At 45.7% G+C, this 25,921-nt stretch overlaps 1 protein-coding gene across 3 annotated transcripts in view; it reads right to left on the bottom strand.

Moving 5' to 3' along the window:
* Window positions 1-25,921, bottom strand: part of ROR1 (receptor tyrosine kinase like orphan receptor 1) — a 156,593-nt gene that overhangs the window by 37,902 nt on the left and 92,770 nt on the right. For all 3 annotated transcript variants that reach the window (XM_048062251.2, XM_067001266.1, XM_067001265.1), the window contains 3 exons: window positions 14,099-14,170; window positions 1,677-1,964; window positions 195-225 (listed from right to left, as the gene is read on the bottom strand). In XM_048062251.2, coding sequence (XP_047918208.2) covers window positions 195-225; window positions 1,677-1,964; window positions 14,099-14,170 — 391 coding nt within the window. The remainder of the gene's footprint in view (window positions 1-194; window positions 226-1,676; window positions 1,965-14,098; window positions 14,171-25,921) is intronic.

Below are 25,921 nucleotides of genomic sequence, written 5' to 3'. Positions count from 1 at the left end.
CTTAAGAAATAGGAGTTGACATGATAACATGAAAATTTATCTACGAGACAGATAATTCAGTTACAATAAATTACTGTCCTATCTGACTTAAAGTGGAATGTAAAAGTGCTTCTGTCACACAAAATGAAAAATGAACTTCTGACTGATGAAATGCAAGACTAATGAATCAATATAAGAGACATGAAACAACTTACGATGATCCTGGACTTGCTGTTGGTGGGGGACCTGGAAAAGTGACAGAAAAAAAACAGTGTGATGAGTTATGGCGAGGTAACAAGCAGGAAGCTTTTGTAAACCTTTAAAAGATAAAAGTAACAGTCTGTCATGTTGGATGTGGTTTATGTAGTTTAAGAGGCAAGTCTCAGTTTCTCAGTACCAAAGACAAGACCGTATCCTGTAGCTGTGATTGTCTGCGAAATGCCATAGATAAGGGCAATAAACAGGTGAGGGATGGATCCTGAAATTCAGCTGAGTTCGGGGCCATAACAAAAAAGGTTATAGCAAACCACAGGAGGCTTATACAAAAGCATGTTGTGACTGTAACTGGGAGAAAACAGCGTCATTTCCCCCTACCAATCTTCATTATTTTTCAGGGTATTCATCCTTGGCCTGATCCAGATGCATTGATCAAATTTCCTCTGACCTCTGCAGGCTTTGGCTGACAGCGTTTCGCTGTTACTGCCCTCGGCGTTTATATTTTGGCGAATACTCGACAGGCTGAGCTCGTGTTCACCAACACAGAGCAAACTGAAGAGTCTGCTGCAGCAGTTCATACTAATGAGCATTTGCTCTAGAAACTGAATTGTAAGATTAAATATTGCTCCAGTCAGTAAAACATGAAAAATACCCAGTGCTTTCTACAGGAATGTCTATAAAAGTATCATTGTTCAGATAAAAATCTCCTAAATTTCAGATACAAGCTAAAGGACATCTGCCTTATGAGAACATCTAATGATTAATTTCTTATTATGATTTAGAAAATCTGGGACATTTACGACAAAAGACTCTGAAATGCACTGAATACACCATTCATTGGGTGTTGTTGTGAGGACTAACTAGGACTCCATGCAAACACTCTCATCCGAGTCAAGTATTTCACCCTGAACGTGGAGATGGAGGAGAAGATGCAGAAAACCTGTTTCTGGTTCGGAATCTTCCTGGTATTAGGATCATCCATGAAGGCAATCATTTCATTATAAACTTTGACGAAAATGTGATTATTTTATCTGAAAGGCATATGTATCATTAATGTGCTTCCGATCTATACTGCATTTAACATTTCCGTCCATCTTTTGCAAGCTGAAATTTCTCACTTACTAGAGAAAAAGGAGGTCACTCAGGCACTTGAGAATATAAGTTTTTCTTGTCTGGTCTGAATCCACTCAGGTAGCATATTAATGAACATTGCTCTTAAGTGGACCCTGTGTTTCAGTCCTGCTTCCACCAGGTTTTTATATATTAAAAGCCACCATTTCAACTGGCAACGTGGGCACCTCAGCTGAGCAAAGAGCAAACAGGCAGAAGGGATAAACTGCCAGAAATAGGCTGAAACAGGCTGCTGCTGATACCACTACATCAGTGCACTCATTTTCAGTGGATAAACACACCTTTCTTCAGAGTTTCCTGCACTGTTTTTCTAAGCAACACTTTGAACAACTTAATAGGAGAAAACCTACCAAATTTGACAAAGAGCACACCGGTGGTAGAAACAGTCTTTCTGCCATTAGTTGCAACGCACTGGAAGTAGCCGGTGTCTGTAGTGTCAAGGTTCCTTATTCGCAGTCGAGACCCATAGCTTGTGGCACGGAAGGAGATCCTCCGGGGCTCCTGGACAACCGGCGCGTCGTTCTTCAGCCAGCGAACCGTGGGAGGAGGATTGCCAGAGACTTTACAGTGCAGCTCTGCCGTCTGGCCAAGGGTAGTAGTTATGTTATTCATAGGTTCATCAAGTGTCAAGAAGTAATCTGTTATGGAAAAAGAAAAAAGGGTGAATAAGGAATTCCAGCTCAGAAAATGTCATATTAAAGTCATCTCATTCCTGTCTTTGAAAAGTAAACAAAGGAAGTGGCTATTATGTTTAGCAAAAAAACTCAAATACTTATTAATTGATAGGGCCAGTGATAGGTTCCACATAGTTTTGCATGCTAATAAAAGGAACAAATTTCACAATTTCCATTGCACTATAGTAATACCGTTTCTCTTCAAAGTTTCTTCTCCTTCTTATGCCCATGGATTTTCTCTACTTTCTTAACATCATCCTATTTCACTTCATTCAAAGCAGAAAAGGGAGATAATGCTACTTCTCTGTCTATCTCCTTTTTCCTTTTTGCTAACCAGTAAATGTGAAAAACACCCTTTGTAAATTCAGCTGCTCATTTTATTGTCTCTGCCTTGGAGATCTGCCCCTGCTTGTGTTAGGATCCACAGAATGTACCGATATATGGAATGAATCTCTCAGAAATGAAGGTCTCACAGCCATTTTTAATTGACTTGCAGAGCAGTGCAGGCAGTATGTTGTGAATGATTTTGTACGCACCAACTGCACAGATGAAGGAATAAGGATCATATCTAGGAGATGAAGGCTTTCTTTCTTACTTAGTCTTTTTTTTCCCTGCTAAGAGAACTAAAGTTTATCTTTAATCTGAAATAGGTCTCATGATAGGTACAAGTAGCAGATCAAGAATTCTTTCATTTTGTTACAATGGGGAATGTTAAATGAAAATTTCACAAAATTAATCTCTTCTAATCCATTCGTGAGCATTGCCTTCTCCTGTCAAGTGCTATTTCATTCTGCACTGGTCAGGAAGAAGGCTATTTCTAGTTAACTGTATTCAGCATTTAATTAAATCCTTTAAAGGCAGAGAGCAAGATGGATTGGGTACGAGGAATGGAATACGCGGGCTTTCATCTCAGTGTCACAGGTTCAAATCTAACGGTGGTCATTAGTGGCCAAAAACCATTATCATCTGGTGGCTGTCTCAGCAGGGCAGCCGAGCAATGAGAAACCCAGGGACTGTACTCTGCTCCCGTGCTCTCTGAGCGAGCCCGGGAGGTCAAGAAAAGCCCATCAGTAAGGAAATCTGTGCTGTGCCGCTTACGCTACGCCGTGTTAAGGTACGTCTACTGAAACCTCCAGCAATAAGCCTGCCTAAAATTATGAAAAAGACCTCCAGCATGTAATAAAAACAGCTCAGCTAACTAACTTGCCTAACTAATCCACTTTCCTAATTAGTTATTTTAATCATGTCTTCGCTGGCTACTCCCTTCATTATGCTTTGTGAATATCAGTATCTCTTCCCTTTGTGTTTAATCTACTTAGCATGTAAGTTCCTACCCTGTATTTACACAGCACTTTATACAACGCGTCCCTGATCTCATTTGGTCCCGAGGAGCTATTAAGATAAACATTAAGCACAAAGAAACTGCCCACACATTTTTCTTTCACTGATCAAGTAGTCTTTTAATGTGCAGGTATGAAACTGCAAAGTACTACTGTTACCTCTGCTCCCGCGGATCCAGTTAGTTCAAACTGTGCATGGCGTAAAAAGAGCAGAGATCCCACTGTCTGGTGAAGACAGACAACTGGGTTCCATGTCTTTCACCTGGATGTCAGATTGGCTTTTTAGTTCCCCAAGATCAGTTCTGCATGCTTCACTGCAGGACTAGAAACGCTTGAGACTTGCATCTTAACAACCTCACTGGGAAGCATAATCTAAATCAGCACACGTATTTTTGGGTTCCCTCCACAATCTGTGTTTAATAAAATCACACTAATAGCACGGAGCTGGAGAACCACACTTAATTATCCAATGTAACATTTCTATACCACAGTCATTTATATAATTCCTGATAACATTTCAAAGAGAGTGGCTCAGACATCTACAATCTAATACAGACAGAAAACAGAATGGCCTCAGTCCTGTGACGGTCTTGCTGACAACCCACACAGTAAATATAGTATTTTAAAGGTCCTATGGTATGCAGAGGAGGCAAATAAAGGAGTAAAGATGTAACGTAGGTTACCAAATGCAGGAGAAGGAGTCTAAAGCAAAAATACCAACAGTGAGCCAGTGAAAAATGGCTATTACAGCCCGAGTTATGGTGAAACTTCTCTGTAGGTACAACCAGAAACAACTTCTCAGTGTCAGGAGCTTCTGACTCTTCTTCAAGCTCTCTCCACTTTCCTCTACAAACTACTACAGAAACACCAAAATGAAAGGCATCTGCTAAATTCAGCTTAGCTTGGTTCTTAAATACCTACACTTTGCATCCAAATCTTAAATCTGATCAAGCAGCAGACTATAAGGCACCTGAGATGAGATTTAAACAGGGCAAGTTCCAAGCAGCCGGAATCATCATGAGAAGATTCTCATGGATAAAACATTTCTGTAATTGAAAATAAGCTGAAGGTCTAACGGTGCTTCCAAAAAAATCCTGTAGTGTTACTGAGGCGTACCAAATTATGAGCATTCCTCCCCTTGCACGCAGGAAAGCCATCCATTGCTGCCCTTGCATTGCATGGAGGACCCAAAAAGAAGCCCAATTTTATTTTTAACACTTTTGTCCAACTCTCACCTACCAAAGCCCATCAAATCTCCAAAGCTACTGCTACCATCCTCTCCTTTTAATAACAACTATGCAAAGAACATAGGAAGTAATTCCTGCCTGTGTCCAGGTTTCTGTCCAGGCCGCTCCCCATCAGCCACTCGCTGGTGCCGTCGGCATTAACACCACCTCCTTCTGGGACAGAAGAGGCCAAGAAAAACAGGGCTAAATCCACCTTTTGTGCACTCAGCAGGAGGTGAGCACTGATGAAATGGGAAGAAGTTGCTGCTTGTACACGTGATGACGACACCGTGTCGCATGGCCGTGGCCTTAGCTCACGGCACGTTTTTTACCGTGCTTCACTTGACAGCCTCCCTGTCATCGAGGAGCTCCCCAGTTGACTCTCTCTGCCCAAAAGAATAATTTCTTAGAAACAGGATGGTTCTTACCTAGAAAATAATGACTGTGCTTCTGAGAATTAAATAGTCTAGTGGCAAGGGCCGTTGGAAAGTCTGAGTTTTAATGCTGGCTCTGAGCAGTCTTGGGTGAATCACTTCAGCTGTGATTTTTAGAAGAGCCGAAGGGAAGTAGACACCCAAAGCCAATCAAAGCTCACTTGGGATTTGTGCAACTAAGTCCTTTTAAAAACAGCCTTAAACCTTTTGGCTCAATTTCTCCAGCTATAAAGTGAGGATAATAATCCCTCTTACATCATGGGGAGGCTGTTATGTACATTAATGAGATAATGCTCGTAAAGCACTTTGAAGGTGAAAAGTGCTACGCTGGGATAAGCACTGTTATTATATTTTAAGTTAAATCTCAAGATTTCAAGAACATAACAAAAGCCAGTCCGTATTTTAGAGTCGCACTCTATAAAAACATTTCAGACACATTTTAATTTACAGAAATACAGGAGAATAGCCGGAAAAAGTTCTAAATAAAATTTAGCCCACCTATAATTTAATAATAGTCAAACTGATTTTTTTTAATTTGTAAAAACAATTTACTGCTAGGCCTAGACCCTGAATGCCAAGTTTCAGCCCACAGAGATTTTTTTTTTTAATGGCTGAGTTATAAACCCTTGAAAAATGCTGACAGCCCCTTTACTATAGCAGCACTAGCGGGTGCCCTATAATGAACTTTTAAATGACTTGAGATAATATCTGGAAAGCCAAGCCTGAAATATATTTCTGGTTTTGAGCCGTTGCCAATGCAAACACAACACATCATAAGTCATCTTCATGATTCTAAGCGCATAAATTGGAGACACTGCATATAAAATCCAAATATTAGGTATCCTTCATGGCCAAACTCTTTGCTGGTTTGATGTTACAGAATAGCAACAGCTGTGCGAGGACGAAATGTACTGCGTTGCGTGTCTTGAAAGAAGAAAAGTGTGTGTATTTCCACAGCTACGTCTTGACATTGTTAAATAGGAGCCTGCCCAGTTGTAATAAATTCTTAAGTATTCTACTACTTTTAAGTGGAACCCAGGTGGCTTTCAAAATAAAAGCTCGTCCTCCCCGGCCAAGGAATGTTAATCTCCTCTGTGACCACATGGTTACTCTATCTTAAATTACCAAAGACACTTCTTAGAGCAGTAACACCCTCTTTGCTCAGAGGAGGACTTTGCTGGCCACAGCGAGAGGGTCTTTTCGCAAGCACCGTGCACGCTACGTGTTTCTGGTTTCACTAGGTGTTTAAAGCACGACGGGGATGCAGGATTAGACCCTGAAATGATCGTTTTATGAGAAGAATTGTTGTTTCATTTATCCTCTTCTTTGTGCCCTTCTGATCTTTCAGAATATTCAAAGTCTTCATCCAAGCCACGGCAGTCGCAGGAACAGCTTTCATCCAGGTGCAGCAGGGGCCTGTGCACCCAGCGCCTTCCCACCATGCTCACAGCACACTTCTCGGCAAAAGGAACAGCTCCAAACCTTCTCTGAAGCAAACCTACAGATGCAGGGACACCATTTCCAGCTGCTGAAGTAGAGAAAAAGTTTAATTCTGGATCTGAAAGTTCAAATCTTCCTTGCTGTCTGAGCAGGCCGGAGCTGGGCCATTTGGACACCAGCCTTGCAGGGTGCTTACCGGCCTCCTCCTTTTGCACCAGAAGGCCTAGTGGCTCAGCGCTTTGTCATAACATACGGTGACAATAAAAAACGCAAAACGAGTCTCAGTCATACCAATACATTCATCGATTGGTAACTTAGAGAGCAGATAATCTTTATCTAAAAAGAAAAATACCCAAGCTCATCAGTGGGCCTGTCAGAGCCCTTCCGATGTACTATACCAGTGTGGAAAGAAGCATTTTCATTCACTCTGAGCCTTGGATGAGCCATGTTAGTCCAGCCTGATGCTACACTTGGATGCACCCCATCCTCACATTTATCAGCACCACCATTGAGCTCAGACAGTCGGAAATTTTCTGTGTGGAATTGTTCTCTTTGGGGAAAGTCAACAACCTGGAGCCCACCCAGCCTGAACGCGCTGGATGGGTTTGTTGTTTGTTCCACATGTTCAATCGAGTCGGGTTTTAAGCTATTCCAGTTACGCTGAAGAAGGAACCAGCAGGATTTCTTACTGAAGTGTAGCCATAGACAGAGCACATATTTCTCAGTTGGAAAAAGGATTAACCATTGATTGCTTCATCTGCCCATAACTCACAAAGGAAGACAACTCCCGGCAGGTCCGATCTGTGGGCCCGATCAACAGACCCTTGTTATTAAAAGGGGCAAAAGGAAGACTCCCGGCTGGAATTTCACTTATTTTAAATGAATAAAAATAAAGGAATGACAGTGGGAGGAAAGCGATACAGCACTCAACCCACGATTTGGCAACCCATATGAAGAATATCAGAGTTAAAGAAGTCCAGACAAAGAAGCGGAAATATTCAATGTCAACTGTCTTGGGACAAAAGGAAATACACAACTGCATTTGCTTGCCCAGCTCATTTTCAAACAAGTTTCCTCAGCGGTGTGTATGTATAAGGCTCGATTCAGGATACATACTGCAGCTGTGTCTTGGGCTTCCTCTTCCCAGACATTATCTAGAGGCACGAATGCCACCCGAGGATAACATCCTGAACTGAAACACGCCAACTGATGCCCAAGGCCTTATAGATGTCGACACGCAACATTCACTGAATTTGGGATTTTCACAATCAATTGTCACTTTCCAATTAGCAGCTTTGAGACTGCCTTGGGTCACAGGGGAGGGTGGGCTTCTGGAGGGAAACCAGAGGACTTTCAAAAAATTATTGGGGGCCGAGCACCTGAATCCCATTGCTCTGGGATGGGAATTGGACAACTCACTGCCCTTCGTGCCTTTGTGAATTCTTACTATGAATCTGACAGTTCACATCTGTCTCTCCTCTTCTGAGTTAACTCCCAGGTTTAAGGACAGCTGCCTTGGTGATAGCTTTGACGCTGTAATCTGGCAAGGGGAAATGAAGCTTTTCTTTACTCAGGAACCAGTTTTATAGCACAAGTAGGAAGCCCCTAAACTTTATCACAAAAAAAGTGATTTGGGATAGGTAAACAAACGTCCACATCTAGCTATAAACCAAACTACTGAAAACCATCAAGGGATTTTGTTGTCACTTTAGAAGCTGCTCAGCAGTAAAGAGCCACATACAAAAAATCAAGCTATTAAAGAAAGGGTGTATAGAAAGGTATGTGCCCTAAGATTAATGCTGTAGAGTCAAAGAAAAGCTGTTATTTTTGACATTTTGACATAGCATCACTTTAGGATCTGGTTCTTATTAGCCCTTTCTGTGCCTTTTAAAGGTCTATTTTTTTAAAAAAACAAAAATGTCAGGAAATTTGGAACAGAAACTTACAATAAAACACGTCCCTTGACCCTCTGATCTATCAATCTTTCAAATAAACAAAGATAGCTGGATGAGCCAGGAAAGGGTTATTATATATAGTTACCTTATGTATAATGGTCAGATATTCACTGCACACTCGGAGGTTATAAAAAAATCCAACCTAAGCGAAGCATTTCGTGCAAGATTTTTACCATGAATGCCGCATGTTACTCAGGGTGGTTTCTTTTTCATGTTTTGTTCTGTGACCTCCAAATTTCACACCCTGTATTATTTATAAATGAGACATTCAAGAAACACAAATTCTCAAATAAAAACGTGCACTTCGTCAGTGGAAAAGCAAACAAAAGGAGCTAATGTACTGTGGCTAAAAAAATTTTCAAACAAAGTAGCAGTAATTTACTGCCGCGCTACTAACGGGACCCCACAAATAGAATCCGAACCCTGTGCCCCATCGGGGGAGCTTGATTTACCGAATATCCCCCAGATAATAAAGGAAAATAAAAAGGTAAATTGTGCATGAATGTGAAAGCTGTAATTCTTCCCCTTTCACCACGCGTATCAAATTCACATCCAGTGATTTCAAAAGAAAATCTGGAAATCTCTAAAGAACTGGGGCCGAAGTCAGGAGGCCTCGATCCACCCGGCTTTGTCCACAGTTGCTTTTGTTGATGTTTCTTAAGATGTAGTTTGCCTAAGAGTCAAATTGTCCCCGGGCCATCAGAAAGATCTTCTCTACGAAGACTCGCGGCCAGGTCATATCCCTTCCTGGAAAGACTTGCTGAAGTGACAGCTTTAGCCTGGATTTGTCAGCACGGACGGCAAGGCTGGCTTCTCCAAGAAGTTAATGACATGCAGTGCCATGCACAAGGTAGCGGAACAAAAACTGCAGCTCACCCATGCCCTGTTTCGCCCTACCCCAATAATTTTCTGCTCTGGACCCCTACACCATCCCAGAGGAGCGATGCTTGCTATAGGTGATCCTTGTTATCGATGCGCCTTTGAATACTTAGGGATAAACCCCAGCTTAACCTTAAACCACCACTGATGGATTTGGGGAGCATTTTGCAGAGTCCTGACTCTCGCTGCCCTCTCCCTGGGGGATGTTGGCTCTCTGCACGACACCTGGAGCACTGCGGGACTGCGGCGTGCTGCTGAGGCCTGTGCCAGGCAGAGGAGCTGCGAGCAGCAGGGAGCTCCGAGCCCAGGCTGGGGATTGCGGATGTCTGGAAATGAAAATGGTTCCCAAGCCCTGAATCATTCCAACGTTTTATACTTGTTTGCCAAAGCAGACAGGCCATGAAAAGGGAAAGGAAAATAGGCAGGATCTGCAAAAACTCACAATAAGAGGTTTTCTTTGGAAAATGAAGGAAGAAATGAGAAGCTCGTGGGAGGAGGAGGCACTGGCACACAGCACTGCTGCAACCCAGCACCCATGTCCTTAGCTCTGCCCAGCAGTGGCCAGGACCCATCCTGGTGCCCATCCTGGGACCTGCACGATGACGTGAGCTCCCAATGAGGCCACAGGTGGGCACGGGGGGGGACCTGACCAGGGAAAGCCTCAGCAGAGGCACCGTTGTCTTACCAGTCCCATGGAGAGTCCTGTTCAGTGAATGTCCGCAGGAGTTTAACCCCACTCACAATTAAAAGAAAATAATACTTCAATGCTGACTCTTTCTTGGCAGAGACTCCAATAGTATCATTGCCTAAGGATGAAGAGCTCCCAAACAGTTCCTCTGCAGTACCAGATGGAAGTAGGCTCTCGTTCAAATTCAGGCCTATCTATTTCCTTGTAAATAAACACAAGACTGATGTGAGGAAAAGCCTACCCTTCCACGACCATTTTTGTGAAAGAGAAGCAGCTGAATGAAGGGCTCTTTGCCATTTTAAGTAAGGATCAGGGAAAAGAAGAGCTTGTGGTAAATGTGAAGCTTCCTCAGACAAAGAGCTGGGGCAGGGGCCTGTCCCGCAGAGGAAGGGGAGAGAGGGGTGGCAATGCACGAGCACGGAGAAATGGGAAATCAAAGTGGCTTCAACAACAGGAAGGAAAAAGAGCAAGAAGTAAGGGACAAAAAGGCAGTTGAAGACAGACAAGAAAGAAACGAACGTGGTGAAGGACAAAGCAACAAAGGGGAGAAATACTACTCAAACACCTAGGGAAGAAAGGGGCGGACAATGAAATCCCCAAGTCAGGCACAGCGAAGACGTGCCCCGTGGGACGTTTCCCAGCCTTGCCAAGCCCCGGGGATTGGGCCCCCAACTGGGCTTTTTCCTTCCACCAGACACCCTTTTTTCCCCTTATATATATTTCCCCTTATTTCTCCTTATATAATTAAATACCTATTTGATGGCATTTTCATTTCTCTTTTTCCCTCGTGGCAGTCCCTCTGCACGCCATGATTTACCAGTCGGAAAAGAGGAATATGTTCATAGCTAAATTTCTCCTATTTTAAAAGTGATTATTTTTTTATTTTTATGCATAGTTTGTTTGTTTTTTTAAGGTTTTGGTGAGAAACCACCTCCTCCCTCCCATCAATCGTTGCTTTCAACAGCTCTTCACGGGTGGCTGCGTCTCTTTTAAATTCATTTCCTGTTAAAAAGAATAAACAGGCAACTGTTTAATGCTGTCGATTTAGCTTATTTAATAGAAATTGAAACCTGAATAGGGCTCAGTTGTAAGATGGTCACTGCGGAACTCTCCGAGTTAGGGAAAGCACCGTATTAAGTAATTATTTTAAAATGCAGAATGTTCAAGGAGACGATGAGCTGTTCCTCCTTCTGCAAACCCAGGAGACGTGTTCGAGGAAGAGACGTTCGCTTCCAAAAGACAGCACACGGAGTTAGAGCCACTTAATGCGGACAGCCATTTAATTGGGAAATTTGGCTGGAAACCGCTTTCATGTGGTGAACTTAATAGGCTTTAAAATAAGTTTTACTGGGACGCCTGCGTGACCTCACGGCTGACTGCAGCAGAGACAAGTGGATGTTGATCTCTTGAGCTGCTTGCTTGCAAAAAAGAAATGGAAACTAAGCGCATGCCTCGTGTTCTCCCCCGAGGTTTCGCCCGTGCTGCGGCGCGTCGGGCTGCACCCAAGCGAGGGTTTCAAAGACCTTCAGCGAGAACTGGCAGCGCCCACATGAAAGCCCCCGCTTCTTTCCTGGGCAAGACGAGACGTGCGTGCCTCGCTTCACTTGCGGGCACACTGGAAGAACCCTCCCCTCTGACTAAGCTTTTCGGGCACCAAATGCATTTTAATCACATATGTAAATCCGCGTTTAGGTGTGCAAGCTTACAGCAGTCTAAATGCTAATCGCGGGCGGGCGAAGGGGCCGGTAATCCCCCAGGAATGCAGTATTCAGCCCAGCCAGTGATAATTGCCACATTCCAGGTGGATTAGAAGCGTGAAACTTCATTTTACCTGTTCCTGACAATGGAGCTCAGGAACAGGTGCCATGGAAATAACATGGAAAATGGTTTAATTACTAACGTCGAGGCCGGTGGGATGATTTCTGTGCCCGAGCTGGTGGCAGCCGCCCAAAGCCTCACCTCTGCTAGCTCCTGAGTCGCTGCTTTCTGACACAGCAGGGACATCCGAACCCTGGCTGATACAAGCTGGTACTTTGCATTTTGATGATCTGAGAATTTGGAGTTGAGAGTACTTTGAAGGCAGCAGACTCGGAAGGAAGCAGGCAATCCACACAGTCCCTGCTGCCAGCAGGCAGCCTGCTCTGCTTCCAGGCTTGGTCAGTCAAAGCAAGGGTTTGGAGAGTGCCCATGTGGGGCACGTCCTACTGAAAAAGCAGCATTTGAACAGCCAGCTGAGAGCAAGCCTAACCAAAATATGGGCAAAAAGTCACCTTGGTCATAAGAAACCAGTCTACACAAAATCTCTCGTAAGCAATAATATACAAAGAAGCTACTGAGGGCTATTTTTTCAGATCAGCTCAGTCTTAAATTGCTGTAAAATTATATCGTCTTCAATATCACTTTTGTACCTTCCCCTCTGTCCGGGTTTTGGTTGGGAGCACACAGCTTTCACCCAGTGACAGATAGCAACCTGACCATGGGCACATAGCCTATCAATCCCCTGGGGCTCACGGGGGAGAATGAAGAATATCTCACTGATGATGGCAAGCAGAAAAATATTTCAATCACCTCAACAAAGTGTGACTCTGACTTCTGTGATGACGGGCTGGGTTCCTAGAGGAAAACCTCCCCTGTAGCTTAGTAAAGGTCGCCTGCTAAGGATCACATCGGGGGCCTGAATTAAGACTGTCCGATTGCCTTACCTTGGCATTTCTTAACTTTGGAGCGTTTGCCTTTGTGGCCTTTACCTGCTCCTTCTAGGCCACTTCTTACCTCCTAAAAACAAAAAACCTGCCAAACAAAGCAAGAAGCACAGCGGCATCCTGCTGGGGATCACTGCCCGGGTTCCTCAGCAGCTTCGGGACGTTCCCAGCACCCAGCCCGGGCCTGCCAGGGGCACCGCGATGCCACGGGCACTGCAGTGGGACAGGACACCCATCCCTCAAGGACTTCTTAGAGCAATTTGCAGTGAGTTGGAAATCCTGGCCTTACTAACTACATATTTTTCTGCCTTTCCCACTGGGAAGCACAAGCCCTTTGGCTTTCTTCGTCTCCGGTCTGGTACGCATTTGGTCTTAGCGCAAGCAGCAGAGCTGCAGGAATCTGTAGGCAAATGCACAAAGGTTTCCACCTGAGTGTGCATCAGCTGCAGTTTTGAAAAAAGTTACAATTCAGCCACATTTTAGCAGGAATAAAACCGCAAGCAAACCCACTCCCAGCAATAAATGCTTCCCGGAGAACTGATGCACTCTTGCTCTCAGGGAAAGAGTTAACCCTTCCGTAAAGAGCTCAGAGCTACAGATTCTTTTCATACTTACGCACTGAAAACATATTTAAGCTTAAACATTAAACTTTATGCACACATGTTCGTACAAAATATTAACAAAATACAGACAAAAACATTTGGGAAAACCATCTGTGGCAGAACTCGACTATGGGAAATTTCAGTCTAAATAGTTAATGGTTGGCAAAATTATACACAAGTGAAAAGAGATTGTTTGACAAATTGAACAGTTAGTGTGGCTAACAGCATCCTCCACTGTAAAGGATACATTAGAAGCATTTCAAAGACCAGACTGACTCAGAAGCTGCAGGCCACTGCCTTGGAATAAGGGCTATAGGAAGCTAAGCAATTTGGTTTAAATAGTTGGTGGTGCATAATTTACAAAATGAAGGGGAATGAGAAATATATCCCTTTTTTCACAATATATACCCTTCAGAAAGCTCAAAATCATACATAATTACCACTTGCAAATGCATTTTCCTTTCTATTAATTCAAACCCTCTAAATTTCACAATAAAACACGAGGCAAACTGACTCTGCCTGATGCTTGTTAATTTTGAGTTCAGATCCTAAGATCCACCAGACAAAATGTCAAGCAGTTCATAAACTAACAGAACTTACATCTTGAAATATTTTTACCATGTGGAACATTTTACTGGAACAAGAAACGAACACAGCATTCTCCAGAAATCACAGTACCACACGTAATTAAATGTCAAATGATCACAAGGCAAACAAGGTTGATCTTAAATGCCCCCTCATCCTTTTGCTTGCTGATGCGGTGGAGTCAAGAAGAATAACTGAGATTTTAAAATCTGATTTCACATCTTTCTGTATTTTTTTGTCCACTTACCTTTATCTAATTCACTTGAGATGTTCCATGATGATGTAGGCATGAAATCAGCAACCACTGATGAATTTGCTCCTGGAAGGGAAAAAGAGAAGAAAAATGCTGTTGGTATATTGATCTTGTACCGTGAGGAGTGTAAGAGGCATTTATAAAGTTGTTGTTGCAGTACTAAAATTATTTGAAGAACAGCAGTTATTAAAATGCGCTCGATGCTCTGCGTTGGCAGGCTGACACATATGGGTAGCAGAACCAGCAAAGTGGAAAAAGGCACAGGGCCAAGCTGGAGCTTGTTTTGCAGGGCTGTCACTGGGAGGCCTTGTGTTAATCAAGCAACCAATCTCTGAGATGTGTTTGGCCCACCTTAAAATCTCTCCACGGGTTTTATAGAGGTAGAATGACTCTGCAGTGCTGCAGCAAAGAAAAACACCAATGCTCCGACGCTGCTGAACATGTTATCTATTAACATTTACGAGAGATTTTAATCCTGCAAACCCATGTGCACAAGAAGAGACACCATTTATGCACTGAAGTTAATAGGGCTACTTGTACGAAAACCCCTCGCATGACTCACATAAACACAGGCTTGAGAGACTGATCTGAACATCAGGAGCATTTCCCCGTGGCTGTTACACTGTTTTCCCTGGGAATTAATACGCGTATATAGGAGATTTAGTAAGGGGCAGGGGAAGGCTGGGAAGAGGAGGGGTGAACATGTATTACACGACACAATCTCCAGTTGCACCAATAGGGGTTTAGGCTGGACACGAGGAAGAATTTCCTTATGGAGAGGGTGGCCAAGCACTGGAAGGGGCTGTGCAGGGCAGTGGTGGGGTCCCCAGCCCTGGAGGTACTGAAGAGACATTTGGACGTGGCACCACGGGACAGGGTTAGTGATGGGACTCAGTAGGTCAAGTTAATGCTGGGACTTGATGATCCTGAAGGTCCTTTCCAACCCAGACAACCCTGTGATTCTGTGACATGGGAACACCGCGCGCTTCCAAATTTCTCGTGTGCCCCAGCCCTGGGAACAGGGCTTGGCCTAGAAGAGGAGGTGCTGCGGCAACACGCACGGGAGGGGACAGCACATTTGAAGTGAAATAAGAATATGCCCCATGTGTCGGTGTCTGATCTGAGTCAGACACAGAGAAGACTCGCTACAAAGGAACACCCCGTGGCCTGATCCTGCACCCTGGCTGGACCTCCAGTGCCCGCAAATACAGAGCTGAGACGCCGAGCATCACCACGAACCCAGACGAGAATGTAAATATCACAAAGTGTAGTGTTCTTATTTTGCCCCTGTCCCTTAAGCTTGTTCCTTTAATGCCAAAGCAATCTCAGTACAAGGATACCCGAAGATCTGCTTTTCTGTGATCGGTGAGCAACTTCGCTATTTCATTAAGAAATCACGAGAAAATTGTAAACACGATGTCACACAAACGCACGAAGCAGTTAAGTTCAGATTTAGCCACTGCACTTTTTATAAATATCGTCTTTCTTAAAAGCCCACCTGGTAGCACTGCTTATTTAAGACTCTGTCAAGTATTTCCAATGTAAACACAGAATCTGCAGGCATTATAACTCACCTCCGAACACAGCCCCTGGCCTGTGCAGATACGCAGGGCCGAAACCCACTGATGGGGACAGATCCTGAGCTCACGTGCAAAGGCCTTGCTCTGAAGTCAGCAGTGACACCCATTTATACAAGGTGAGGCTTTGTCTCACCATGTCCATCCCCCTGAACTGTTTACTCTTTAACATCCTTACGCTTTTGTGAAATTTTTTTCCAAGCATTTGCCATCTTTTCCAGTGCTGTGCCCTCAGTGAGAGGGGCAATGCTCTTGCTTTCTTGCTCTGGCTTCAGGTGTCACCACGAACCTGTGCACGCCCCGTGGGGCTTTTTCCAACACCACTGTCACAAATTCACCCCCCCCACACTTTACTGCTTTTAGGACAGTTATCCCCAGGCGCAAGTTCAGCTTCTTAACTAACCCAAACGCTAGGGACTGCCTGGCTGAGCAACCTGCAAGGCTTGAGGCAAACAGCGTGGCTCCAGAGCTTCGTGGTGACCATGGTCACCCACACAGGATGACGCAGATGTCAAGGAGGTGATAAATAACCTGTGGGCCAGCCCTGAGGTCCAAATGCTGACCAGGACGTGGTCGGTGCCAGAGGTTGGGATGCTTCGTCTCCTCTGCCTCACCCTTCCGTGCCTCCTACCTGAGAAATGGAGCAGCTCCTTGTGACCAAACCACTCCTGCAGGCTTAGGACCAAACCCCTCCAAGAGAGGTGCCACCACCTTCCACACCTCTTGTTGAGACCAACTTTATCTCATACGTCCACAGTGCGCAGCTCCAACCCACAATCAATAGATGAAGCCCCTCATGCTTCTCATGCATTCAAGTTTTGCACCTGACAACGCGTTTTCTGTGGGTAACGTTACTCGTGTTCACCTGGAAACACCCCAGTACTACGAGCCCCCTTTATGTTGCAGACAGCTAACACATTAACCAAAATGAAGGAATAACTACTAACAATACCATGACGAAATACAGTATTTCACTGTTTACAACTCCGGAGTGTTCATATTATTTTTTCTTCTTCAATTAACACTTTGATTTCAAACAATTATTTGATCGAAAGGAACACGCTGAGCAGCCACAAAGCGCGGGGGCGTCCCGTTCATACCCGGTGAATGCTGAAAGCAAAAGTAACCGAGCAATCAAGGCCAGCATTAATTTAACGTCGGCCTGCGATGACTTAGGATTGCTGTGCGTGCAAGTGAGAGCAGCGATACCTCTCCTTGGAGAAACCGAGTCCCAGCCCCCAGCCAAATGAGAAGCGCGCCCAGGGGAGGTGAGTCACGGCTGGGAGGAGGATCAAAGTCTCGAGCTGGTTCCTCCCCTGGGACCAAAGCCACCTCGCTCTGCCTCCAGGAGCAAAATGCATTTAAAAAGTACAGACTGGGAATGAGTAAGAGGTTTTTTTTTTTTTTTTTTCCTTTGGGTTTGGGAAAGCCAGGTTTCTGTGCCCTCAAATGTACAGAAAAACGGCCAACCAACTCAGAAAGTGCCTCTTGTGCTTGGAAGGCTCTTAAATACTTAAAAAGAGTCTGGACTACATCTCATAACGTAGTGTCTCCTAACCCGAACCATAGTTCAGGTTAACCCACAGAGTCACCAGCAAGATCCTTTGATTCCAGCTCTGTTCTACACGAAACGGGCGTTTCGCAGAGGAGGAAGGGCTGAGGCACCTGCACGGCAGCCGCAGGAACCGCTGTGAGCTAGGGAGCAGGAGGCAGAGCAAGGAAGAGCTGATCCTTACATGCGTGAGCACACCCCTTTATTTTTTCAGACTTTACAACCCTTAATGGCCCACCCAGCCACTGTTGAGCCTGAAACATTTTCACCGAGACTCACGCATCCTGATTACGAAGCTCTGCATGGAAAGCACCGTCAAGATCCGGGTCTCTGGAGCACACAGGGTGCATCACCTAGCACGGCAGTGAGCAGTGATATACAGGCTGTGACCGGGGCACCGGGTACACCGACCCAGAGCCGTGCAACGTGCCAAATTCAGCCCAAACTGCATCACCGGGGCCAGCAGAAGTTGGCTTCCCCTCATATGCATTACAATGAACGTGCTGGTTTATACAAACGACGCTCAAAGCAGGTCTGCGGAGCTTGTGAGCCACCAGCGGCTGCGTGGGAAGCACATAGTGCACCCCGCATCCACCCCCGAGCTCTCCAGCACACATCCACCCCTCCCACCGTGCACCCAACCTTAAAAACATCCCGCACGCGATGGCTCCCCTCATCCTGTGAACCCCACGTACAGGACGTACTGACAGCCTTGCCCATTTGGTGTCACCATTCAAAGAACAAAAACAAAAAAGAAAAAGAAAACCCCATATGCTTAATACTGCAATTGGATATCAAATGAGGAGTTTAAGAATCAATCAAATTAATCCTTAGCTGCTAAAAACACCCTCTTGCACGCTGCTTTAATTATTTGAACAGCAAGGTTTGGTTTGAAAAAAAGGCAATCCGAGAAACGTGATCAGCAGAGGCCCATTACCCCGGTAAAATTTTATTTATAGATGAAATCATCCCAGATGAATGCAGAATCTTATCCTTAATTCACAAAAGATAACTATCTGTTCAAACCTCTATCACGATTAAGAAATGCTGGTCTCAAGTTAATGAGAAATCACAACAGTCAATTAAAACCCCTGTGAAAAGCCAAGCCGAGTGTATTCAAATACCCTCCCCACCGAGAAGTTGGCTAACATCTGACTTTATTACCATATTGCATAAGCGTGGAGCGAATTTCACACAAGTCAGTCCTTTTAAAGCCTTTGTGATTAAATAAACTTCAATAAGGTTTACAGAAAGCTGCCCGTGAAGAAAAACTACAGAGCCAGTTCTTATCGCAGGCACACACCACTGTCTCATTTTCTCACCACCAGCAGCCATCACTCAGGGCCTAGTGTTTGTACTGTCACGACTACAGACCCATCAAAGGACGGGGCAGCCTCGTCCGCTGCCCACAGAACCAAAAAGGAGAAGATCCAGGCCCCGTGCCCAGGCTAATTAATATCGCCGAGCTCTGCGTCTGCTACACAAAGTAAAGAGAACATAAGTCAAAACAGGAAGAAGGCAGATAGCTAGGACGACACCAACCCCCGAGATGATTGAAGATTTTAATGGGAAATAAATCCGCTGTACAGAAACAAAGCGGAGAGCAAAATAAGTCTATGAACGTGGATATTCTGCTTGCCAGGCAGGCCGAGGGCTGCACGAGGCTGGATGGCTGCTGAACGTATGACTTTGCACGGCCAGAAGTGTTGCCTGGGACAGGATTTCTTCTTGGTGGCACAGAAGAAAACCTCAGGTCTTGCAGGAACCCAACTTTTCCACGTGGAAGGTATGTCTAGTTAGAACACACACAAATAATTCAAAGTGTCTTCTAAACGGGCATCCTTTGTCACACTTTGTATCGTACCCGTGGGTCCTTCTATACCCTCATTAAATGCCCTACAAAATTCTGGAGTTAGATTTTTTTCTGACCCAAGTAGGAATGTGACTGCAACACCTGCAATTCAGACCTCAATGCAGGAGACCCAAAATAGCAAAAAGAGCAAGGAGGGCTTTAAAGTGACCAAGGAGTTCGAAGTCTGAGTAACGAACTAAACCATGCAGAACTGAAGTTTAAACTAAATAAAAAACAAAGTTTTCCATTTGCAAATCTCTGTCTGAAGCTGCACAGAATGCCTGAGCCGAGTGAGATTTCTTATCCCATGCAGGAATTTGCCTAAGGAAGTGATAAAACCCAAATTACACGAGACACTAAAAACAAGATTGGGCAAGACATTCCTACACATACGGATGGGGAGCCGTCCCACGCCATCAGGAAGGTCAGGACAGGACAACTTAACAGCAGGTTTGGGCACCACTATTTCGGCCAAATCACTGGTAAAATCACCATTTATAGCAGCTGTTCTAGAAGAAACACCAATTCCCCTTAAAAACCTGAATGAAAATCTTCCGAACATATTCTTCTTTAGCTGTATTGTTTGGATATAATATTGGGAAAACCAAAATCATAGATAAAATTATACAGAATTAGAGTAAGCCCTAATTACTCTAAGTGTTCAGAATTTTTGCTTTTCTGCACATTCCACATCTACACTTCATCTTTCTCTTTGTCTGGTTCCTACCTGACTGATCTCTTCCAAGATCTTCCCACAAATACGCCCCGTGGCTGTTTTTCTTAGCCGTATCTCCATCATCTTTTTCCTTCAGCATTCGCTGTTTCACTGATCCTTTGTGAGTTCCCCACACGTTCTCATCTGATCTCCCAAGATAGCACGTTTTGCAATCAGCCGGTTACCATCCCATCCACAGCCCACCCTGGAGGCGCTGAAGGAAATCTAGACATACTTTCTGCAGGCTGTAATGGATACGACCTATTATTCACTAATTTTCTTGTCTGTTTAATTGGCACCATCCTGGATTTCCATAATATATCCCCCAAATGTCGCTTACATCTTTAATGCATGAAAGGATTTTATTTCCATGACATCAGTACCTCTGCGTGTCAGCAGACGTGTCCGCGTTACACAGTCCTCGTGTTTCAAAAGGGGATAGGAATCACACCAATACATCACTCAGCTGAATGAGGCAAAACTGCGCGAAGACGGGAAATTACCGAGAGCATTTCTGCTCCTCAGATAAGGCAGGTGTCTCAAGGAGAATATGCTGCCTTTATTGGCATGCAGTACCACATGCTGATGGCCAACCTTCCATCGATTAGTTATGGATACACCGATTTATGCACACGGTGATGTGTAAAAATAGGGTATGCTACAGCAAATACTTCACGGCGAAAACACATTCCTGCTGAAAGTCTCAGCCCCGCAGGTTCAGGTGAAGCTGCTGGCCTTTGTACTGTCACTTGAAATGTCCTGAAGGAGAGCAGCCTGTACGTTAGATGCAATAAAAGCTGCTGGAGAACAGACTTTATCTAAAGCTCTATGCAGTAAGCAAGATGAAATGTTGCACAACGGCACTTCTTTCCAATGCTTAACTTTAAGTCATCAGCTTTACTCTGCCTGGTTACTCTGTGGCTGAAAAAGCAAATGCAGGGCTTGTTGTGCCAGCACCTTGCACAGGCAGACGCAAGGCAATTTTGGCAGAGCTCACAGCAGTCACTGCTCTGCTAGAAACCACGCTTCCCACTGGCAAAGGCTTGCTCGAGCTCTGCAGGCTGCTCCATGAAGATAGGGACAGAGATGATACAGCACGATGCTAACAGCTTTCAAACGTTAATTGTGTTCTCACTCTTACAGTGTAAAACTTTCAAGCAGAGCTATCTGTTCTTTATCTGCAGTATATCATTACTGATAGCCTGGGGCAGATTAATGATTGGCATTAGATAGGGAGATCTTCAACACCAATGAGCAATTCGAGCTCTGCGGATTTCACACATACAGTGCATGAATTTTCAGCTTCCAAAGCAAGAAGTGCAACAGGATGGTTTAATTTAGTGCAGGACTGGAAATTGTTAGGGACCTCATTTATACCACAGCCTCTGCCACCCCGTCCCTGCTACCGGCGCTTCCATTAGCACATACGAAACGAACAACCTCTCCACCTGGGTGTCTTCCTAAATGCTCCGTGCTCCTGAGGGGTCGTGGTAAGTGGAAGGACTGACCCGTTTGGGATCGGAGGTGGGAAGCCAAGAGCCCTGCATGCACCTGACACCTCTGCCCTCCGTCCTCCTGCGGAGCTGCTCTCTTTGATGAGGATACACCTGGAAAGCTTTGGCCCAACGTGAGCAGCCACAGGGGTTTTCTGGACTTAACAGGATGCCGGTAAAACCCACCCCAAGAGGTCTACTGGGGAGGACAGCAATAGGCAGTACCGTCAGAAAATTATACAATTGCTACGTACGCCATACCTGCAAACTGTTAAAGCACCTTTAAACATGCTGGCAGCTTCCTAATGACCTACACAAGTCTGGGCTGACCTCACTATTTTTAGTAAGCTGCTCTTTGGCTGAGGTCGTATCAGTTTAAAACTGTTTTCTTCCACGGGATCAGAGCTGTCTCTTGGAAGAAGAGGTTTTTAAGAAGCCTTTTTTATATGCTAATACTTTAATCCTAAATTTCTAATTACTGAACTACAACTCCTTTTCACTGCCGCTATTAATTACAGATTATCATTAATGTTGGATGGATTTAGAAGTCACTGTGGAATCTGGGTGCACTTTACATTGCCTAAATTGGGTCGTTAACAGTTCCACTTAAGAAGAGCAAAACACTGCACCCTGGAGCAAGCCGCAGCTTTTAAAGACGGGGGAACGAAGAAAAGAAATGGCCAGCTGGCTGAGCGCCAGCCCTGCAGAGCTCACAGTCGGGTCTTTGTGCTTAGGACCGGCAGGAACGTGGCCACGCTCGCACCCCAAGGCACATCGCCCAGCCCTGATGTTTCTGAGGGCACAGAAAACGCTCGGCTCCGGCTCCCGGTGACCAGGCAGGGTCCTGCTCTGCGCCAGCTCCCAGGCCCTCTGCCTCTCCTGCCAAGGAACTGGGGGCAAACCCGGGGAAAAATAAAGGCTGGGCATCTAGGTTAACTCGAGGCTATAGTGCCTTGGAGGTCAGGGACGGGTTCCTGACCCTGCTGGCAGTGCAGAGCGAGGATGCAGAAGGAATACGTCCACCACCCTAAGGCTGGCAGCCGCTGAAAGCCCCTCAGTGCTTTCTCTAGGTTGAATCCTTTGTACTCTGCACAATCTGAAACATCAGGCATGTGAAAGTAAGATGTTGGAAGAACACAGCTTTTTCTTGCCCATGAAGGGAGCTTTTATTGGACACAGATCTCAAGAGGAGCTGGTTGTTTCGTGTAACAACCCTGGAAGGGAGCACAGCACAGCTGGTTGTCATGCGAAGCTACAAAGCTGGGAATTTACACACTAAGCGCCGACTTCTCATCTCTCCTAGCCTACCTGAGATAATACGGGGTTCCTATCCATGCCCTGAGCTATCCTCTGCTGAGCACCTCGGGCTTGTGGAAGGAGAGAAGAGGAGGTGAAGGTGGGAACCCCGCAAAGGGAACGGGACGACTGCAACGGAGAAAAGGCAGAAACCCAGCAGCAGCAGCAGGACATCACCAGGCGGCGAGATGGGGCAAGAGGCTGTGAGAAGAAGCAGAGGAGTCACAGAGAAACATCAAAATATCAAGAGGGCAGGGAGATGGAGGAATACATCCCGGGACGCTGTTAGGGCAAACATTTCTACACCTGGGGTGAGCCCAGGGAGGAAGAGGAGGGAGCAGTGCTCTGTTAGGCACTTTCTGGGGTAATGCCATGGCAGCGACATGTGGGCACAGGGGCTGGGAGCTCTCCTAACAATTCTCCCAAATGTCCTGAGCCTGGAGGGTGCCAGGAACCCCCCCCCGCCCCGGGCACGAAGGGGCTCTCGCAGAGCGGCTCCGAGTGCTCCCATCACCCGGCCCACGCCTGCTGCGGATGCTTGGCTCACGACAGGCACCAGCGCCCCACAGCAGCATTTTGGGGAGCTGCCCCTCCACCGGCACAACAACCACACAAGTTCCCGTGCGTTTATCTCCGAAAGCAGCACGACCGAGCAGCGCCCACGAGCGCACGGCTGGGACAGAGGTGCTTGCGGACGAAGCATGAAGTGCCCAGCCAGGGCTTTGCGTTGCACCTGCTCGCCTGTCCCTGGCTTCCATCAGTGCCACTGCACTAAATCCACCCGCGAAAGCTTTAAGGAAGGCAAAGCCAGCCAAGCACAGGGAGGGCAAACAAGAAATCATTTACATCCACCATAAATCGCAGCACACCGTAACTCCTTGCACCTCAGCACCTGAGGGCCAGAAGTGATTGAAATGGATAAGGCTACCGCCAATCTACAATTAAACGCTTATAACTCGTGAAGAAAATTGCAGGAGAAGTCTGCCCCGTGCAAATTCATTATTATTTTTCGAGCTCGATAATTATTTTTGTTGCAGTGAGGAAAAACGTACCCATGTCAGCTCATGAATTAATGAACGGTCCTGAAACAATTACTTCTTAAATACACAGAAGTCTCCCTAGTGTAAACACGCTCCGTTTTATACCATATCCTCTTGGTACAAGGCACACATTGCAGCATGACTTATTGGCTGCGTATGATGAAACAGTAAATGTTGCACGTTTGACGGCTTCAGCCTCATGGCTAGGATTTTACATCGGTTGATGTTGATTAATGTACAAACTGCCAAATTTATAAAGAGGCTGAAACACAACGATACACTGTGAAACATATGCTAATAGAGCACAATTTATATAAAAAGGGGGGAATGTAAATATTTAACCGATGCCAGAGCTGGTTGCTTTGGCCAAGTCAGGACTGAGCTACATTGATTGTTCGAGAGGAGCTTGCACCCTGCTCGAAACCCACAGAAGCCTGATCTCAGGCAGCCTTACAGCCTCCACGTTTTAGCAGGTAGACTTAAAACCTCATTTCTTCTGCTAAAAGGCTGATTTTTTTAATTTTTCCTTGAAGTCAACCAGACGACACTTGTGAGTAAGAGCTGGCGAGCGTGTGTGCGCGGCACTGGGCTCGGCGAGAGGCACGCTGGAAGCAGGGTGCTGCCCCTGCTCCTTCCAGCTCCCGCCCGTGCAGGCACAGCGTGCCGAGAGACCACAGCCACCGTGGCCCCCGGCCAGCTTGCCTTTACCTGCAGCCCCAAGGCAAGGTCTCTCTGGGGTGAAGACTGCAATCCCTTCAGATGGCTCCGCACCGGGCTCCACGCGCAACGCTGACACGGCACGGGGACGCCTGAGGGGCCGCTCTCCTGGTCCCGTCCTCATGGGACCCCAGACTGGGGCTGTCCTCAGCTAGCTAACAGAAGCAATTATACAGGTAATTAGTCTGCACAAAAGGTTTCCATTAATATCGTGGAGTTGTTGTTTTTTTAAACTCTTTATTGCTGGAATGAGTTACTGTACTGAGGAGCCGCAGTTACAACTGATTTGCTACAGAAGAGGCTCAGCAGCATCTCCTGGATTCAGATCTCTCTGATATCAAGAAAACTGAAATCCAAACTTAACAGTAGGACCAAATTTGTTGCCATTGATATTTGATTTTCAAATGCTTTCATCAGTGGTTTAAGCGTGCCCTTGTGCTGCATTTCCCGTGGCTTCAACAACTGCAGAAGGAGGGCAGCTTTGCAGTGCTCCCATCACAGTCCCGGTCCCGCAGCCCTGCAAGCCTCGTGCCGGCACCTGAACAACGGCCCCAAACCCCGCGGCTTGGCCAAGTCAGCCTCCTGAACCCTGAAATCACGCAGCACTTTCTCAAGCACAGTCAGGACGGAAGGAATAGTCAGTGCAAAAGCACCACTTCTGAACAGCACGGCTACGACTTAGCAAGCCTCCATCTTAATTGCACCCAGAAGTACAAAGATCTGCAGTGTTCACGACCCCGTAATGTCTATGCCACACAAAAAAAAACAGTCTCTAAAAGTTAACAGCCTGCACAATAGGAAATAAACAGGAGCAGGGCAAAGTTGGCTTGTTCAAGCTTAACTGCTTTTGCAGCCGCGGAAGCCTCGTGGAAGGATAAACCAACTGATGATTTTTTTATTAGCTCGACAAACAAAAAGCCAGGCTTCCGATGTAATGCTACTGCAGATCTACCGAGATTAGGTTTCAAAGTCGTGGCAACTGCCATCCTTTAGGAACCTCGTTAGCTTGGAAATGGATCCAGGATTTCTCTGTCAGGCAGGGCAGTCCGAACAGGCCGAGCACGGTGCATCCAGATCCAGCTCCGGTGGGCCAACTGCTCGCCTAAGGCTGCACACCACACAGCTGCACCCAGGTTTGGGATTGCTGTTCCGAATTTCTTGTTCTTTGGGCCAAAGGACTGCGGTGACATCGAGCTAAGCAGGTGATGAGGGCAAGTGTCTGCTGAATTAAGTCTAAGCATGGGCAGAATTTGACGATTTCAGATGAGCTCATACGTATTACAGGGCTAAATGTGACCAGTGGGTTAATGAACGTCAGGCAGTTCTGACAGCACTCAGGCACACTCGAACTATTTTGCACAACCTATTTGCAAATAACGGAGAACACAATTCTCCATGAAGGCTCCGAAGCAAACAGGACACCGGGAAAACGAAACAAAAGACTGTCCTCTGGCCTCCTTGTTAGTTTTGTACCTAGTATTTACAAACTGCTCTTCCGATTTCTCTCCACTCATCTGTAATTAGTTTCCAAACGACTCTTTATGGTCAAGCCCAATCTTGAAAGCCAAACTTTTT

This window comes from Anser cygnoides, chromosome 8, assembly GCF_040182565.1.
Source record: "Anser cygnoides isolate HZ-2024a breed goose chromosome 8, Taihu_goose_T2T_genome, whole genome shotgun sequence".
NCBI lineage: Eukaryota > Metazoa > Chordata > Aves > Anseriformes > Anatidae > Anser > Anser cygnoides.
The sequence above is the reverse complement of the archived record's forward strand: the minus strand, read 5'-3'. Positions and strand labels throughout refer to the sequence as shown.